The following is a 17,583-nucleotide window of genomic DNA, read 5'->3' as shown; positions in this document are numbered from 1 at the left end:
TTATTTTAATATTCTCTCAAATATAGCTAAGAAAACAAGATATAAACTCTCATTTGTATGAAAATTCTTTCTAACTTTAATTTTTAATTTTTAATTTTTTTTCACGGATGATAGTATTAACCTTTTTTACATTTTCTCTCAGCCAAATCTTTAGATTGAAATTCACGGCATTCTTATACTTTCTACCCTTTCCTTAAAATATTTTTGAACATAATGAGTGTTTTACTACTAAAAATGCCGTGTTCTAGATAAACTGTAAAAAATAAAAAATAAAAAATAAAACTTTGATAAGGATAAAATGTAAAAGTTGGATGGTAAATTTCAGTGTCTTCTCTTTCTCACTAAAATGTAAATTTCGCTAAAGCCTCATCGGTAAGTACCAAGTAGATTTTGCAGTTGATCGAAAATAGTGAGAAGTGATCGCGGAAATTGGCCTCGATGATTTTGATCGGGCCGATCAGCTTCGAAGCTGGTAATGAAATTTCCCATTGGGTTCTACCTTCTTCTGAGTTTCCAGCAGAGAATCGGAACCTGAAACCGATTCCAGTGAGACCCAAGTAGTAGCTGTATCTCCATCATCTTCTTCATATGGAACTACCTTCATCGTCTTCTTCCCCCAACCTCCAATCAGTTCCTTCATCATCTAACTGGGAACATGATGTCTTCCTCAGCTTCAGGGGGGAGGACACCCGCAATAGTTTCACAGACCATTTATACTATGCTATGAACCAGAGAGGGATCGACGCATTTAGAGATACTGAAAAGCTTCGGAGGGGGAAATCCATTTCACCAGAACTCCAGAAAGCAATCGAAGAGTCCAAGTTTGCGGTCACTGTTCTTTCAACCAACTATGCTACTTCAACTTGGTGTCTGGATGAACTTGCACATATTCTCGATTGCAGGAAAGTGAGGGGGCTGGAAGTTCTTCCGGTTTTTTACCATGTAGAACCATCTGAGATAAGGAAGCAAACGGGAAACTACGGCAAGGCGTTTGCTGAGCATGAGACAGATTTCAAGGACGATATGAGGAAGGTGGACAAGTGGAGGAAAGCTTTAGAGGATATAGCCAGTCTCTCCGGATGGCATGTGACACAGGATAGGTAATTCTACTTTTGTTGTTCAATTGGAAGAAATTTTATATATTTACTATATTTTTTCATCGTCTCTTACTTTAACTTGATGATCAAACTCTGCCTATTTCTGTTAAAGCACTGATCATCAATATATGTTGAAACAATGAGGATGTTGATTTTACTTTCGGTTTTGAGGTAGACAGTAAGTTCATTTTGGCTGGAATGATTTCATATTGTCAATTTGTACCTTTTGGTTATGCTGGTGTCACATTCTCTAGTACTACCTTTTGGTTATGTTGCTTTTCTTTATCATTTCTATACTAGCATGAGGAGAATCTGTATGTGAAAAAAAAATAAAAATTAGTGGGAATGTTTTTCAGTTGTGAGATAGTTTCTTCAGTTGTTAGTTTTTCTTCATTAAATCTTCTGTTGTTTTAGATTTGACCATAATTATTTGATTGGGTTGGTTTCTGTTAATATATTTGAGGGTTATAAATGTGAACTCTTTTAAGTTATTGTTAACAGATCCGTCTTCTCTTTGTTTTGTCATCGTTATATATGCAGAAGAGAATCAGAAGTTATTCAAGAAGTAGTTAATGCGATTCTAAATGCACTAAACGAAATGTTATCCGTTCCTGAAAGAGAGTTAGTTGGAATGGATGCTCGTATATTAGAAATAGAGTCTCGCCTGGATCTAGAGTCAAATGATGTTCTTACCGTAGGGATTTGGGGAATGGGCGGAATCGGTAAGACAACTCTTGCTAAGGAAGTATTCAAAAAGATCCGTAACCAATTTCATCATAGTGGCTTTGTTTCCCAAGTTAGATTGCAATCCGAAGTTGAGTTGCAGCGACGTCTCTGTGAATCCTTTTTGGGGGATGGCAATATAAACATCGGCACCAGTGAAAAAGGGATCAAGTTATTGAAGAAGGCACTGTATAAGAAAAAGGTGCTTATCGTTCTGGATGATGTTGATAATTTCAACCAAATAAAATGTCTAGCACCTGGAGGCCCGCTCGGAGAGAATATATGGGGTGGAGGGAGTCGACTGATTATAACAACTAGAGACAGGAGCCCATTGAGATACTTTAATGTACAAGAAAATAAAATATATGAGGTCGAAAAATTGAGAGATGAGGAAGCTTTTCAGCTGTTAAGTCAGAAAGCCTTCAAGAAAGACAATCCACCAGAGGAGTTTGTAGCGCTGTCCAAGAGTTTTCTGCAATATGCTAGTGGCCTTCCTTTAGCTCATGAAGTTCTGGGGTCATACTTGTCTAGGCTAAAGGTAGATGAATGGTCAGAGATATTGCATAGACTAGATGATGATCAGGATAAAGACATTTTCAGTGTGCTTCAAATAAGTTTTGATGGATTACAGGATACAGATAAGAAAATATTTTTGGACATTGCATGTTTCTTCAATGGCGAGGATCATATCCGTGTAAAGAATATATTGAAAGGTTGTGGCTTTTCTTCCAGAATAGGTATAAGTACCCTCATTGACAAATCTCTGATTAAAATCGAAAGAAATAAACTGTGGATGCATGATTTGCTACGGTGCTTGGGTTGGCATATTGTTCGTGGAGAATCTTCTTTTCCGGGTAAACGTAGCAGGTTGTGGCTTGATGACAATGCAGACAAGTACGAAGGCAGAATGTCATGGCGTTTTGAGGATGCTTGGAATGTGCTGATGGACAATATGGTGAGGGATAGAGTTAATTCTACATGTAATACACTCACTCATGCATATATAATATATGTGTGTGGTGTGTTTACACATACGTACATACATTATGTACGGTTTTTAAGCTTCTGTTATCAATTCGTATATGATATATGTATCTTACAAATTATAATTGAACCTTACATTGAGAATCTTTTGTATAGGGAACAACTGCTGTTGAAGGCTTATTCTTAAGCTTGCCTGAAAAAGAAGAAATGCCATTGGATGATGACCCGTCCTTAACTATGCGCAACTTACGATTGCTGAAGATTTATAATGTGAACTTTCTGGATGTGCATTTCAGATATATCTCTAAAAATTTACGACTTTTAGAATGGCATGAATGCCCTCTAGAATCTTTGCCATCTGATTTTAAATCAGACAAGCTGGTTGAATTCAAGATGCCTAACAGCCGCATTAAGCAACTATGGAATGAAACGGTATATTTGTTGCTTGGGATTTGTCCTCAAGTTCGGTTATTCTAGTTTGCTTTTCTTTTCAAGACATGTTAATTTTTCCAATTGCTCTCATTTTTCTTTTCTTATTTCGTAACAGCTCTCTCTTAGATTGCTAATACTCATGGATCTTTCCAACTGCCAATATTTAGCCACCACCCCAGACTTCAGTAAGGTTCCAAATCTTGAGAGATTGATCCTTGAAGGTTGTACTGAGTTATCAGTAGTTCACCCAACAATTGGGGATCTCCAGCAACTGGTTTTTCTGAATCTTAAAGGTTGCGCAAGTCTAGAGAGCCTTCCTCAGTCCATCAGCTTGAGATCTCTTCGAATTTTTATTCTTTCGGGATGTTCAAAACTCAAACAGTTTCCAGAGATTGTGGGGAACATGGATGCTTTATCAGAACTTTATTTAGATGGCACGGCTATACGGGAGCTGCCTTTATCAATCCAGCATTTGGAAGGCCTTGTTTTGCTAAATCTTAGCGGCTGCAGGAACCTTCCGAGTCTTCCTAGTGTTCTTTGTAGTCATTTGACATCACTGAAATTTCTCTATCTGTCATTGTGCTCAAGCATGGAAAAACTGCCAGAAAACATAGGCTACTTGAAACACTTGGAGGAGCTTGATGCTTGTGATACTGCTATAAGAAAAGTTCCTGATTCCATTTCAGGTCTCAAGAATCTAAAACTATTGTGTTTCCATGGATGTTCTGGATTCACAGGTTTAGAGTTGCCAAACAAGTTCTCAGGTTTAAGATCTTTGACAACACTAAACCTAGGTGGATGTAATCTCGCAGAAGGGGCAATCCCCCATGACATTGGTGATTTATTCTCACTGCAAAGTCTGGATTTAAGTGAGAACAACATTTTCTCTGTACCTGAAAGCATCTCTCAGATTTCTGAGCTCACAGAAATTTCTCTGTATAAGTGTAGCAAACTACGGTCGTTGCCAAAAGATCTTCCATCAAGTCTAAGGAATGTAAATGTACGTGATTGTCCTATGCTGACAAACTCTTCATCTAGTTGGAGGAGATATCCGCCGCAGAAGGGTTTGAGTATCATAAACTGTCGAAAACCAGAGGAGGATGACATCTTTCCTGAACTCCATGAGGTTCCCTTCTCTCTCTCAATCACACAGATGTTAAAAAGAAAAATCGTTTTACTTCAGTATATCTGTATATGCTTTTCTTGAATCGGATTGTCATAAAGTTCAATAGTGCTAATTACTCTCTTTTATTCTAACATGCAGTTTCGTTTGGGAACTCTGGAGGAACTTGATCTTTCCTACTGCCAACACTTGAAGAAGATCCCTGACTTGAATGGGGTTCCAAATCTGAAGAAATTGATCCTTGAAGGTTGTGAAAAATTATCAGAACTTCACCCAACAATTGGGAGTCTCCAGCATCTGATTTTTTTGAATTTGAAAGGATGTGTAGATCTAGAGAGCCTTCCCCGTTCCATCAGCTTGAAGTCTCTAAAAATATTTGTTCTTTCAGGATGTTCAAAGCTGAAAGAGTTTCCAGATATTAAGGGAGATATGGATAGTTTGTCAGAATTGCATTTAGATGGGACAGCGTTAAAGCATCTGTCAATATGCAAGACGCAATTGAAAGCCCCTATTTTGATAAATCTGTCAGGCTGCAGGAACCTTTTGACTGTTCCAGTCCTGCAAAGTCTGAAATCTCTCAATCTGTCAGGCTGCTCACGTGTATCCATATTGCCATCTAACCTGGAAAGCATGAAACATTTGGAGGATCTTGATGCCTCTGAAACTTCTATAACAGGGGTACCCTCGTCCATTTCATATTTGGTGAAGCTTGAAGTGCTATCTTTTTTTGGATGTAGTGGTTTGCAGTTGCCTAAATGGTTCTCGGATTTACGATCTTTGAAATCATTAAATCTACGGAGGTGTGGTCTAGCAGAAGAAGTGCTTGATATCCTGTACTGCTTATCCTCTCTGAAGATTTTGGATTTGGGTGAGAACAGTTTTGTGACTATACCTAATGACATCGATCGCTTATCCTCTTTGCAGCAATTGGATTTGAGTGGAAACAATATAGTGAGCATACCGCATGAAATTGGTTGCTTATACTCGTTGCAGCTTTTAGATTTGAGTGAAAACAACTTTGTGAGTATACCTAAGAGCATCTCTAATCTTTCTGAGCTTACAATACTTCGCCTGTTTAGATGTAGTAAGCTACAGTCCTTGCCAAATAATCTTCCCTTCAATCTAAAACATGTTTATGCACAAGAATGTCCTATGTTGAAGTATAATGCAGATACTTTGACAATACGGGCATCTGGAGAAGGGGTCTTTTTCATGCATTGCGGAAAATATGAGCAGGATGATGATCAGCCAAGCCACGTCCCAGTTCCAGCTCCCAAAGACCGCATTGAACTACTGTTTCCAGTTTACATTGCGGTCTCTCTCTCTCTCTCTCTCTCTCTCTCTCTCTCTCTCTATATATATATATATATATATATATATATATATATATCATACTGATCAAGTTTTCTTTTCTTTTTTACAGGACCGAGTGTATGGTAAAAAGCCATTTGCAATTTGTTTTCCACACAGTACAAGAATTCCCAATCTGTGGAGTCATTGGAGGAGTGGCCCTTTTGTAACAATCCCACTATCTGATGGTAACAGTGCGTGTATGGGACTTGCTCTGTTTGTTGTTTTTGAAATCCTTGAAGGCAATTTCAATAAGATATGGGAATTGGAAGAGACTATCTGTGAATTTCACACCGATGTTGGTCCTGAAAATTCCCTTGTTTTTCAGAACTTCATAGACTTCAAGGCTGGGTCATATGCACTTTGTTGCTATGAACCGCGAGGCGGGCAATTTAGTGGGATGTTTGATAAACCAAGCTCACGACTTCGGGCTTCAGTTTCAATGAAGAGACCAAATTTAAAAGTGAGAGGTTGTGGGATACATCTAATGTCAGAGGAAGACACTGCAGAGTTTGTAAAAAGTTTAGCAAATCAGACTGCCACTCAACACCTCGATTCCAATTTTGATCAACATTGTGAGTACCTATTAAATGAGGAGACAACAACTGGTAACCTGATGGAAGTGGGATCTACTTCAACTTTCAATGAAGATAGCTGCAGCAAAAGTATCTCTAAATTCAAATTGAGAGGAGAGCTGTCGATACTCTATGAGGTTTCTCTCTCCCATATATAATTCTGTACCTCTACTAGGTTCGCTAATTCAGTTCACCATATAATGTGACTAATTTTATGCTTTAACAGGGATGCAATGGACGTGAGAATAGTTTCCATTTTTGCTTTCCTGCTCCTGTAATTTCAGCCCCGCCCTGGTTCTTCCATCACCATGCAGGGGATGTAACTTTGTGTTACATCACTAAAAACTTACTTGATGATCAGAGATGGGTGGGATTAGAACTATATGTTCAATTTTCTCGGTGTACATCTACTTCTACATCTGGCAATAGTAGTTTTTTCTTTTATGTTGATTTGTGCTCTCATGATCATGAAAGTATAGTAATGCACGGATCCCTCAAGATAAACAGTTGTGTTGGGACCTCAGATCAACTTGTTGTATTACACGTACCACGTGTTCATTTTCAACAGCAGTTGAATCAATGTCAGGGTATTAGCGCATTGTTCAGAACCATTGATGCAGAGATGGATGTCCAAGTGTGTGGAAGCCGTTTAGCTTTCGAGCATGATTTGGAAGACTTGATCCATTCATTAACTGCAGCTGCCGGCACGTTGGGGCAACATGTCCTCACTCAACCATGCTCCCAGGCCCAACCTGTTGATCGGCGCAATGCAGAGGAAGCAGAAATGCCCATCAATTGCTGTTCCTGTTTTCAGAGGTTGAACTAATTTGTAATGTGCTGCAGAGAAAAGTTTTATTTGCTAATGCATCAATTAATTATCTAAATAACTTTTGCAGATGCAGAAGTACTGCACTAGTACTACCACAAGCTCCTTCTTCTTCAATTGTGCGGCTGCGAAATTATAGATGCTATCTCCAGCAACAGCAAGGTTTTGGGGAGTCTGACGTTAACCAGTTGGTCCACTTCAGATCAGTAATGTTACTCCACTCCAGAAGCCTTTTGGAAAACAGGGACAGAAACCAAGAAAACATTGCCGAAAAAGATAAATCGTTGGTGTTGGCTCGTCATCATGTACATATAATGGCTGAGACTCAACTTCAGGGAAGCTATAGTTCACCACGGTGGAAGAGATGCCTGAAGTTGTTGCTTCGGCGGTACAAGGTGGCTACTCTCAGTCTCGGTGGACACAAAATTTCAGCTCTCAAGAATTTTGATCCTTCCTCCCCATACAATATTATTTGTTTCTCTGACAAGGAAATTCCAGTGTGGTTCAAACATGAGATGTCGTATCAGATGTCTTCTAGGTCTAGGGTGGGAATCAAACTACCTCCAAGATTGCACGAGGATGAGAATTGGAGAGGACTTGCTATATGTGTTACCTTTGAAGTTCATGACCAGCGTCCAGCTACCTCCCCGGTCAAACTTCTCTGTCACTTGAGAGCCAAGGACAACTATTGCTTGAATCCTATCCCTATGTGTTCCATCACTGAAGAGAAACTCAAGTCGTTGCATCTTGGTCGATTCATTTGGGTAACCTACATCCCCAGTATTTTGCTAACGGAGTTCTGTGTGATTAGTGATGTAGAGGCCAGAATTTATGTTAGTTACAGAGGCTTGACAGTGGAGAAGTGTGGTATACGTCTCTTGTACCGGCAAGAAGAGGGGGAGTTTGAGAACACAATAACCGAATGTTGGACCTCTTTCTTCGATAATCTGTCTTTCATGCGTCAACTTGTAGAAGCAGATGATCAACCGCATGAACTTCCAATGCTTGAAGGGCATAACAAGGTCTCTCTTCCTCTCTCTTGCATATCTATTACATCCATTTACTACTGTCGTAGTTGCATAAATGTACGTGCATTTATTTTTATTTTGACGTAGGTATTTGATCCGGATTTAATATACAATGCAATCTGCCCTTCTAATGAAATTCTGGAGTGGTTCGGGCATCGCATTGAGGATTCCTCGGATGACACCTGGGGCTGTGAATTCCAGTTACCACCATCTTTGAGCGACACAAATTGGATAGGATTGTCCATCTGTGTATCATATCGTATTAGAAGAGTGGATTGGTACGAACCTAATTCCCACCCCTTTAATTTAACATTGAAAACCAGAAACAATGCTTTGTCGTCTCTCCATCGGTATCAAAGTAGCAATGAAGAATATCAGTTCGTAAACAGTTGTCGTATTATGAATCGTAGATTCATTTGGCTCTCCTACATACCACGACGCTGGTTTCTACATCAGCTAAATGATGAGTCTGTCCTCTTTGCTTCACTCCGGGACACCTGGTGGAGCCCGGCCAAGATCTATCACCGATTTGTATATGCGCAGGAAGAGTTCAAGCAGCTCTGTTTCAATCTCGATCGACCGGGTGCCCCACAGTAAAATAATTAGGATCGCGATCGATTTCTTGTATTATACCTTCAATTAATGTATCACGACATTTGTGATAAATAGTAAGCAGAGACGGACATTCTCACTTTGAAAGATGCTCCGACTGTCCAAATTTTCAGTGTTCCCCTTGTGCATATGCAATATTAGAACCGTGAAGGTTCAATTATTTGAACTCAGTAAATATCTTTTTTTTTTTTTATCAAATAAACAATTCATAATATACAACAATTTGTTTATTGTGAGTCGTACTCACGACTTCCTACTAATAAAATAGACTTATGCCACTAGACCAAATAATATTGGATATCTTAGTACATTCAGTATTTCAACAATTATCCAATATTTTTCACTTTTACCTCTTGTTGAAGCTCCTCTAAGAGCCTTTGTAGAAGTACTTGGTTTCAACGTACCACAATTGCGTGCTCGGCGTTTGGAGTCAGGTAAAATAGATTGCCTACGAGGCGAGGTGTCTTTGCTAGCATAGACTACTCTGCGCTATCAATGTGTATACAGAGTAGTCTTTTGTACTATTCTAACCCATGATTCAGGGTCATATTAATGCTATGAACTCTTTATATCAAAAAAAAATACACGACCCCGCAAATGTTCAACAACATAAAAACTTAAGCGACCTTTTTGAGTTTTTGGTATTCGTAGTCAACCTTCATATTCGTAGTCAAAGAAGTCCACTTGATATTATCCATCCGGAGTCTTGAATAAATTCTTGGGGAAATGCTCATTTACCCAATTTTAGCTTAAAAATTACCCACTTGCTCCACTAACAGTTTTTTAACCCCATTTACCCAAAACACTCTAAGGGATTATTTCTCCTTTACCCAATTAATTTTTTTTTTATTCTTTTTATTTATTTTTGGGACTTTTTTGCCCTCTCCTTCTTTCTCACTTAGAAAGAAAAGTCATCCTCCACCTTGCTGTGCTCCGGTGACCAGTGGCCGGCCGCGGACTCCGGCCACCGGTGACCGGAATCCGAAATTTGGCCACCGGACTGTTAACTGGATTCCGGCGTCTGAATTTATTGCCCCCTAATAATACCCAGTAACCATATTATTACCCCCCAGTAATCATATTACTGCCCCCCAGTAACCATATTACTGCTCCCCAATACTCATATTATTGCCTCCCAAAAATCATATTATTGCCTCCAATAATCATATTATTTTCGTCCAGTGAATTGTATAAACTCCCGAAACCAAAATGAATACACTACAGGCACAATTGATCATATTATTGCCCCCTGTTAATGCTTTGATCCGTGGGGATCTATTTAACGATAAGTAAAAGAGAGAGAGAGAGAGAGTTGACACGAGATGTATAATGGTTCGCCTCCGCATGAGCGGGAGACTACGTCCACTTGAATGTTGTACTAGTGTGTCGAGCCCTGCGGCCCAACGAGATTACAAGGGATGTAATGGGATGTCCTAATTGTGGGAGGGGGGCATTCCTCTTATAGATGAAGGAATGCCCTTCCTATACTTATTCTTCGATGTGGGATAAGTAAACTTACTATTCTAGTCTATTTAACATGTAGAAAGCCATGTTGTGGAGTTATCTTGGCAAGGGCGGGAAGGTGGCTTCCTGGTGGCGGATTTGCGACTTCCGGATACCGATGCGTAGCCCGAACATAGGGCTACACGATGCATGTCTCGGTTGGGCCTTGCCATGTCTTGTGGATGTCCCAAAGTGGGTGTTACTTATGCTTGGTGACGTAGTAAATACTCCATATTATTGGAGGTATGTACAAGTCCCCGAAGTCCCCAAATAAGAGGAGCTTCTTGGTTGGGGAGTTCAAATCATGAAGTCATCAAGCATAAGTAACCGGGCGGTACGGAGCCCCTACAAGTCCCCGAACTCCGTAAGCAAGAAGGGACTCGTTAACCTGCACAACAAAAAACAAAAAGCAGGCATACGTAGAATGCTCGTTGCGTGGGGTAACAAATGTGAGTTGCATTGATATGCGTTGGCATATATAAACGTATGAGGTGCGTGATACATGTTGATGTATACACGCGAATGGCGAGGTCGATCGATTATGACGTACAATCTCGAGAGCACGTATGACCGTGTGAGCATATGGATTGCATATGATAAATGTAAGTTGTATGAGCGCTGCGAAGGTAAGCGTTTGTAGCGTGTAAATGATGAGTACGTGAACGCTTGTGTTGGTTTGGTTGTCGCTCGTATTAATGGAACGCGAAAAGAATTCAATTTGTCGGGAGCGACAAATGGTAGAAGAATTCCATGTTCCATTAACGTGTGGTGTGTCGAGTAGACATGAATGTGAAGATTGGGAATGCCGGGAAGGCGTGAGCGGGAAGCTCGAGGATTGCCGGGAAGGCATGAGCGGGAAGCTCGAGGGGGATGAGCGGAAGCTCAATGGGTTGCCGGGAAGGCATGAGCGGGAAACTCGTGAGCGGAAGCTCAATGGGGCGCCGGGAAGGCATGAGCGGAAGCTCAATGGGGCGCCGGGAAGGCATGAGCGGGAAGCGCGTGAGCGGAAGCTCAATGGTGTGCCGGGAAGGCATGAGCGGGAAGCTCGTGAGCGGAAGCTCAATGGGGCGCCGGGAAGGCATGAGCGGGAAGCTCGTGAGCGGAAGCTCAATGGGGCGCCGGGAAGGCATGAGCGGGAAGCTCGTGAGCGGAAGCTCAATGGTGTGCCGGGAAGGCATGAGCGGGAAGCTCGTTAGCGGAAGCTCAATGGGGCGCCGGGAAGGCATGAGCGGGAAGCTCGTGAGCGGAAGCTCAATGGGGCGGGCCCCTGGTAGGCCCCGCTAGAGAGTCCCCGACTCCCCAGCCATGTTTGTTGAGGGGGAGCTGCACGGAGCAGAGGGTGTTGGGAAGCGATCCCAATCTTTGGTACCCAAGCGTCGGGGTTAACTACCGGATCAATGGCTGCCGTAGGCTGCGTTAACTAGTCCCTTGCTGCCGGATCAATGGCTATTATGAGGCGTTGCCTGGCCGCATGGCGGTTTTGGTCGCAGACCGTGGATGTGTACAGTATGTATTTGTATGAAAAAATGACAAACACATAGAGCAAGCATGTACAAGTAAAGTGGCCAAGAACATGTCGTAGGCATGCGTAAGGGTCATGGAGACATGTATAGACATGGCAATAGCTCTAATTGAAAGAGCGTAAGAGATAAGATGTAGTTACTTATCTTATGCCAATTAGGGGGCTGGCGGAGTTTGGCCGAGCGTTCCGGTCCATTGCATTGTGGCGGAGAAAGTACCCCGATAATGTCCGTCAACTCGTAGTTGCGGTTGAATGCTCAATAGAAATAATTGAATTTCCTTGCAAAAATGGAAGATTAGTATGCGGATTTGTAAAATCGACACCAATAAGTTGCATATGTTTTTGCACATGTACTTGGATAAAAATTTTGAGCAAAGTGTATAAACAAAGGAGTGGTAATGATAACGAATGACATGAGCGGTGGAGCCTTTATAGCCATATTGATGCCAAATATAAACAATGAACCACAAGGAAGACATTGGGCCTGGACCAAAAGTGTATTCGTGCATGGAATATGAATTAACCGTGGGGGTTAATTATATGTGGGCATGTGTTGCTAACCAATGTGGATCGCAAGTATATATATATAGCCATATGTATGCATAGCTCATACTATCACTTGCAATTATGGTGCTATACAAGACAAGCACAGTCATGAGATTTGGACTAGGCACGTGCAATTATGACACTAGTTTGTCAAAGGAAAGCATATATGAAGGTATATGCACATGCACCACAAAGCAGCCCATAAGTAGACTAGAATAGTAAGAGCTGTGAAGCATGCATACGTGCACACATGCATATGTGCCGTTGAAATTGTAAGAGCTGCAGTGTGATATCAGTAGGGTGAGAGAAACTTAGCTCTCTGCATGAAGGGTGTGCCGCTAGAACTGGAAACACCGCTGCAGATTTCCAGTTGGGAGTTTGCCGGCTAGATGCCCAGGAGAACTGCATGGGTTTATTGAAGCACTGCCACGACGTGAAGTCCTTTACTGCAGAATGGGGCTCCGCGGCGAAGTGAAGTCGTCCGCTGCAGTTTGAAGTTCGGCGGAGGATCTTGGCGGAGAACAGGGCGTCCAGAGGACACCGTGCTTCGGTTTTGCGTGCTGGCGGTGAGGAGCCCTAGCGGAGGTGGGAGCTAGCCATGCAGAGGTGTAACTGGAGGAATGAAGTTCTGCCATGCTCAGCGGAGCGGAGGTGAGGGAGGTTTCAGCAGCGGGCGGAGGCTGCAGTCGGCGGAGAGGGCAGCAGTGAGCTAGCGGAGTCGTGCCGGAAGAGCTCGGCGGAAGCTGCCAGCGAGCTATGCTGCGAGGAGTGCAGCGGAGCGGGGGGATTAGCGGTGACTGGTGCTTGGCGGTGACCTGGAGCTCGGCGGAAGCTCGAATGTCGGCGGTGCCTGGGCTTGCTGCTGCTGAGCCTGGGGAGGGCTGCTGTTTGCCTAGAGTTGAGACTAGCGGAGGCGCTGATGTAGCTGAGCGGAAGAGTTGAGAGTTGGGCGGAGGTGGTGGCGGAACTCGGAGTTCAGCGGCACACGAGTTCGGCGGAACCGAAGTCTGGCGGAGACCCGGTTCGATGGGTGGCTGCCATGATTGGAGCTCGGAAGTCTGGCAGGTTGGCGGTGCAAGGTTGGCGGAGGAGGAAGTTGGGCGGAGCGGGGCTTTGCTGGGTCTTGAGAGAGCTGCTGCCGGCGGTGATGGCACGAGCGAGATCAGTGGCCAGCCCCGATGACGAGTGAGAGTGCTAAAGTCTCATGGCAGATCCCTGGGGTGTCCAGAGCAAATCTCTGGGTGTCCAGAGAAGATTTGCCAATTTGCTGGTTGGTTTTTTTTTTTTTTTTTGAAGTTCAGCGGAGACTTTCATGGGTTGGGCGTTGACCGACCTTGACTGGCGTTGACCAGACGTTGACCGGACCCTGATGGGCGTTTGACCGACTCCGCCGGGCGTTGACCGACCCCGTCGGGCGTTGACCAAGCATTGACCGCCCCACATGCTGGTGTTTTGAGCAGTTTCTGCAAGTTGACCACTTCTTGGGCGTTGACTAACGCCGCTGGGCGTTGACCACGTGTTGACCAGCCTGCAAGGTGCAAATTTCTGCACACTCTGCTCTAGTTGCCGCCAAGAAACATTAATTCAAACATAAACTCAAAGAAGGAATGAATTTCTTCAAGCTCCGCTAAGCAGACTTAGCCCATGGAAGGTGACGAAGCCAATTGTTGGCTTCCCACAGACGGCGCCAATGTTAATGCTTTGATCCGTGGGGATCTATTTAACGATAAGTAAAAGAGAGAGAGAGAGAGTTGACACGAGATGTATAGTGGTTCGCCTCCGCATGAGCGGGAGACTACGTCCACTTGAATGTTGTACTAGTGTGTCGAGCCCTGCGGCCCAACGAGATTACAAGGGATGTAATGGGATGTCCTAATTGTGGGAGGGGGGCATTCCTCTTATAGATGAAGGAATGCCCTTCCTATACTTATTCTTCGATGTGGGATAAGTAAACTTACTATTCTAGTCTATTTAACATGTAGAAAGCCATGTTGTGGAGTTATCTTGGCAAGGGCGGGAAGGTGGCTTCCTGGTGGCGAATTTGCGACTTCCGGATACCGATGCGTAGCCCGAACATAGGGCTACACGATGCATGTCTCGGTTGGGCCTTGCCATGTCTTGTGGATGTCCCAAAGTGGGTGTTACTTATGCTTGGTGACGTAGTAAATACTCCATATTATTGGAGGTATGTACACCCCCCAGTAATCATATTATTGCCCCCCAATACTCATATTATTGCCTCCTAATAATCATATTATTACCCTTCAATAATCATATTATTGCCCTCAAGTGAACCAAAATGAATACATTACAAATACAATAAATAAATAAAAAATCTCAGGATACCGAAAAAAAAAAATCTCTGGGCACCCAGAAATTGCTCTGGGCACCCACCGGAGTGTGAGGCCGATGCAGGAGTGGTTAACTTCACTGACCATCTCCACTGACCATCTCATCGTTCATCATCATCTTCTAGTTCGATTGGAACGAGGCGGAGCCGAAGCGCATCGGAGGTGCAGGATCGAGGGTGGCCGGGCGACGTCGTAGGCCTGGATTGAATCGGATCGGATTGATCCAATCTAGAATGGGTTTCTCAAATGCCTCGCTGTACTCATCGGCGGAATGGCTTGAAGGTACAGGTTCGAGTTTTGCCGGGCGACGTCGAATCTTTGGCGGCCTGGATCGCATCGGATCAGACTGATCCGATCTGGACTGGGTTCACAGATCCAAGCTGAGGATCGATTTGCTTGGAGGAGGCGGCACTTTTATTTGGCGCGACGGGGATGGTGGAATGACGGCGTTGCCAGATTCGGGGGATGGAGGAGAGAAATCGGTGGGGGGGAGGGGGAGAGAGAGTCGACGAGGAGAGAGAAATCGGTGGGGGGAGAGAGAGAGAGTCTGAAAGAGAGAGATAGATAAGTGTAATTCATTAATTAAAATGAGGGCAATACTGTCACTAGAGATTATATTGGGTAAATGGGGTTAAAAAACTCTTAGTGGAGTAAGTGGGCAATTTTTAGGCTAAAATTGGGTAAGTGGTCACGGCCCCTAAATTCTTTTAGAGCCCGCATTTTTCAGTGACGTCACGGACCCTTCTTATAAAGTTATAAGCAAAAACCCTATGCGCAAAACTTAAACCCCAAAAATTAACGGCTTTTGCTTGAGCCGCCCGCCACAATCGAACCCGCGAGCCTCAAAATATCGCCATAGATGATTTCATCGCTACCGTAGAGAAAAAGGTTCCACTATTTCATACTTTACCACTAACTTCGCACATTCTTGTTTTCCAATTTCAAATACCAAATTATCAGCTTGCCAGTTTAGCCAATTGTGGAAAGAAAATCTCTAGTGTTTAAAATATGGGAAAGTTGGGATGGCTTTGTGTGAATTTCTAATTGGTATAACATGGGGGTGGATAGGTGCTTGTGGAGATTGTGAAGTTGGCCCAGAAGCGAGGAATGAAGGGTTCTAAAGGAGACTGGAAGCAGTTTCTAGCTAGTTATGATAAAAAATTTGGGGCCAGCTTGAGTGATCCTGGAAAGAGGTCAATCGATGTGTTGACTGCGTTTGTCAGGAGTTTTGATAAGCAGGATGATTTGAAGGTAATCAACTCTGTGTATGTGGAGTTTAAATGATACAAAATTTGTTTTAATGATGATTCCTCACCCGGTCTCGTGCTTTCAGCTTTTCGCTAAGGGAAAATTTTGCAAACAGTACACCAAGTAAAGGCCACTAATAATTCTTATACATAAAGTTCCAAACCAAACATTTCGGTACACGAAATCTGAAACTCGACCCACTATCAGTACACGACGTCAATTTTTGACACCAAAATGTCCATTATGCCCTCAGTTCTTTTTTTTTTTTTAATAAATTTTTTTCCTTCGTTTTTTCTGTTATTTTTTTTTTCTTCCTTCGTTTTTATCTCTTTCTTTCTTTTCACATGACTAAATATTTGCTGAGTTACAAATATAAGCTGTAGGACCATAAATCTCACCAATTGGAGGGCAAGGGCGGCGTTGGAAGCGAGGGAGTGAGTGTGGAGGTGAGGAAGGCGGCGTTGGAAGCGAGGGAGTGAGCCCGGAAGAAGGAAGAAGAAACAGATAAAAACGAAGAAAAAAAAATAACAGAAAAAAAAATTTATTAAAAAAAAAAAAGAACTGAGGGCATAATGGACATTTTGGTGTCAAAAATTGACGTCGTGTACTGATAGTGGGTCGAGTTTCAGATTTCGTGTACCGAAATGTTTGGTTTGGAACTTTATGTATAAGAATTATTAGTGGCCTTTACTTGGTGTACTGTTTGCAAAATTTTCCCTTTCGCCAAAGTCGTACAATGCAATTCGAATCGCCAAGGAGTAGACCAGTTCTTGAAGAACTCTCCGGCAAATGAATCCATGGAGCAGGTAGATGGATATCTGTTGATGTAACAACTTAGTCGTTGGCTAGCTGGGCCGGTAGTTTAGAGAAGCATGTTTTCCTTTTTGTTAAAATCCATTTGGTTTTTGTAATGCACAATTTATTAGGTAGTACTAATTTGTTGTGATTGTGGTCGTATAGAAGCTGGTCCGTGTAACTTTTGAGCACCCACAATATGTAATTACAGAATGGATATGTATTCCCCAACTAACGGAACTTATCAATATGTCAACTTAGGAATCAGTCTTAGGAGTGCAGGCATGTTCGCATCCTAATATAGGAGTGCAGTATAACTTGAATCCTAATCGAAACTGAAGATCAATCTCAATAAGTCTGACGATGTTATGCTTTACTCAATTAACCAAACCATTCAAAGTAAACTCATCACACATAACACAAGATCTGTCGACGCAGTAAAACCCTCCAAAGAGGTAAACAACTGCGGGCACTATGCCGGTGAACAATCCACTATATGAATATGAAAGTACATAAAGATCTTACACAACTCATCTACTAGAACCAATCTAGTGGGCAGCGGTGTCTCCTCGTCTTTGCTACTTCCAAATCAGCGACCTTGTTCTCCTTTGTCAATCTTGAGATGGCACAACTCTCACCTCGGTTGTCAATCACCTCAAGGCACAAATCATGCATGAACTACCAACACACATGAAGCATAAAACCAGAAAATTTTTTGACAGAAAAAGTTTTGGGATTTGATAGTCCTTCAAGAGCTAAACAAGGAATAGCTCATGAAGAATTCTCAACAATTTTGGCTCAATACTTTCTGAGGATGAAAGATCAGAAAGCTCTTTATAAACGTAGCAGTGATATCTTTTCTGTTCTG

The 17,583-nt window shown here is 42.6% G+C and overlaps 2 protein-coding genes across 3 annotated transcripts in view; both read left to right on the top strand.

The window, feature by feature from the left end:
- Positions 1-347: 347 nt before the first annotated feature.
- Positions 348-8,839, top strand: LOC133721126 (uncharacterized). 2 transcript variants are annotated; one of them, XM_062147670.1, is made up of 9 exons: positions 348-1,100; positions 1,638-2,775; positions 2,961-3,236; positions 3,352-4,362; positions 4,501-5,673; positions 5,783-6,421; positions 6,511-7,100; positions 7,187-8,132; positions 8,226-8,839. In XM_062147670.1, exons 1-9 carry the CDS (start codon positions 589-591, stop codon positions 8,733-8,735), a joined length of 6,795 nt encoding a protein of 2,264 aa, XP_062003654.1. In that variant the 5' UTR covers positions 348-588; the 3' UTR covers positions 8,736-8,839. The 2 variants fall into 2 exon arrangements, with proteins under 2 accessions (XP_062003654.1, XP_062003645.1); XM_062147661.1 differs by having other exon boundaries at positions 7,181-8,132.
- Positions 8,840-15,731: 6,892 nt separating this feature from the next.
- LOC133721095 (small RNA degrading nuclease 3) overlaps positions 15,732-17,583 on the top strand; it is a 49,216-nt gene continuing 47,364 nt past the window's right edge. The window contains exon 1 of the mRNA XM_062147630.1: positions 15,732-15,923. Within this exon, the coding sequence (XP_062003614.1) occupies positions 15,780-15,923 (144 nt within the window). The 5' untranslated portion in view covers positions 15,732-15,779. The remainder of the gene's footprint in view (positions 15,924-17,583) is intronic.

Source organism: Rosa rugosa, chromosome 1 (assembly GCF_958449725.1).
Source record: "Rosa rugosa chromosome 1, drRosRugo1.1, whole genome shotgun sequence".
NCBI classification, from domain to species: domain Eukaryota; kingdom Viridiplantae; phylum Streptophyta; class Magnoliopsida; order Rosales; family Rosaceae; genus Rosa; species Rosa rugosa.
The sequence above is the reverse complement of the archived record's forward strand: the minus strand, read 5'-3'. Positions and strand labels throughout refer to the sequence as shown.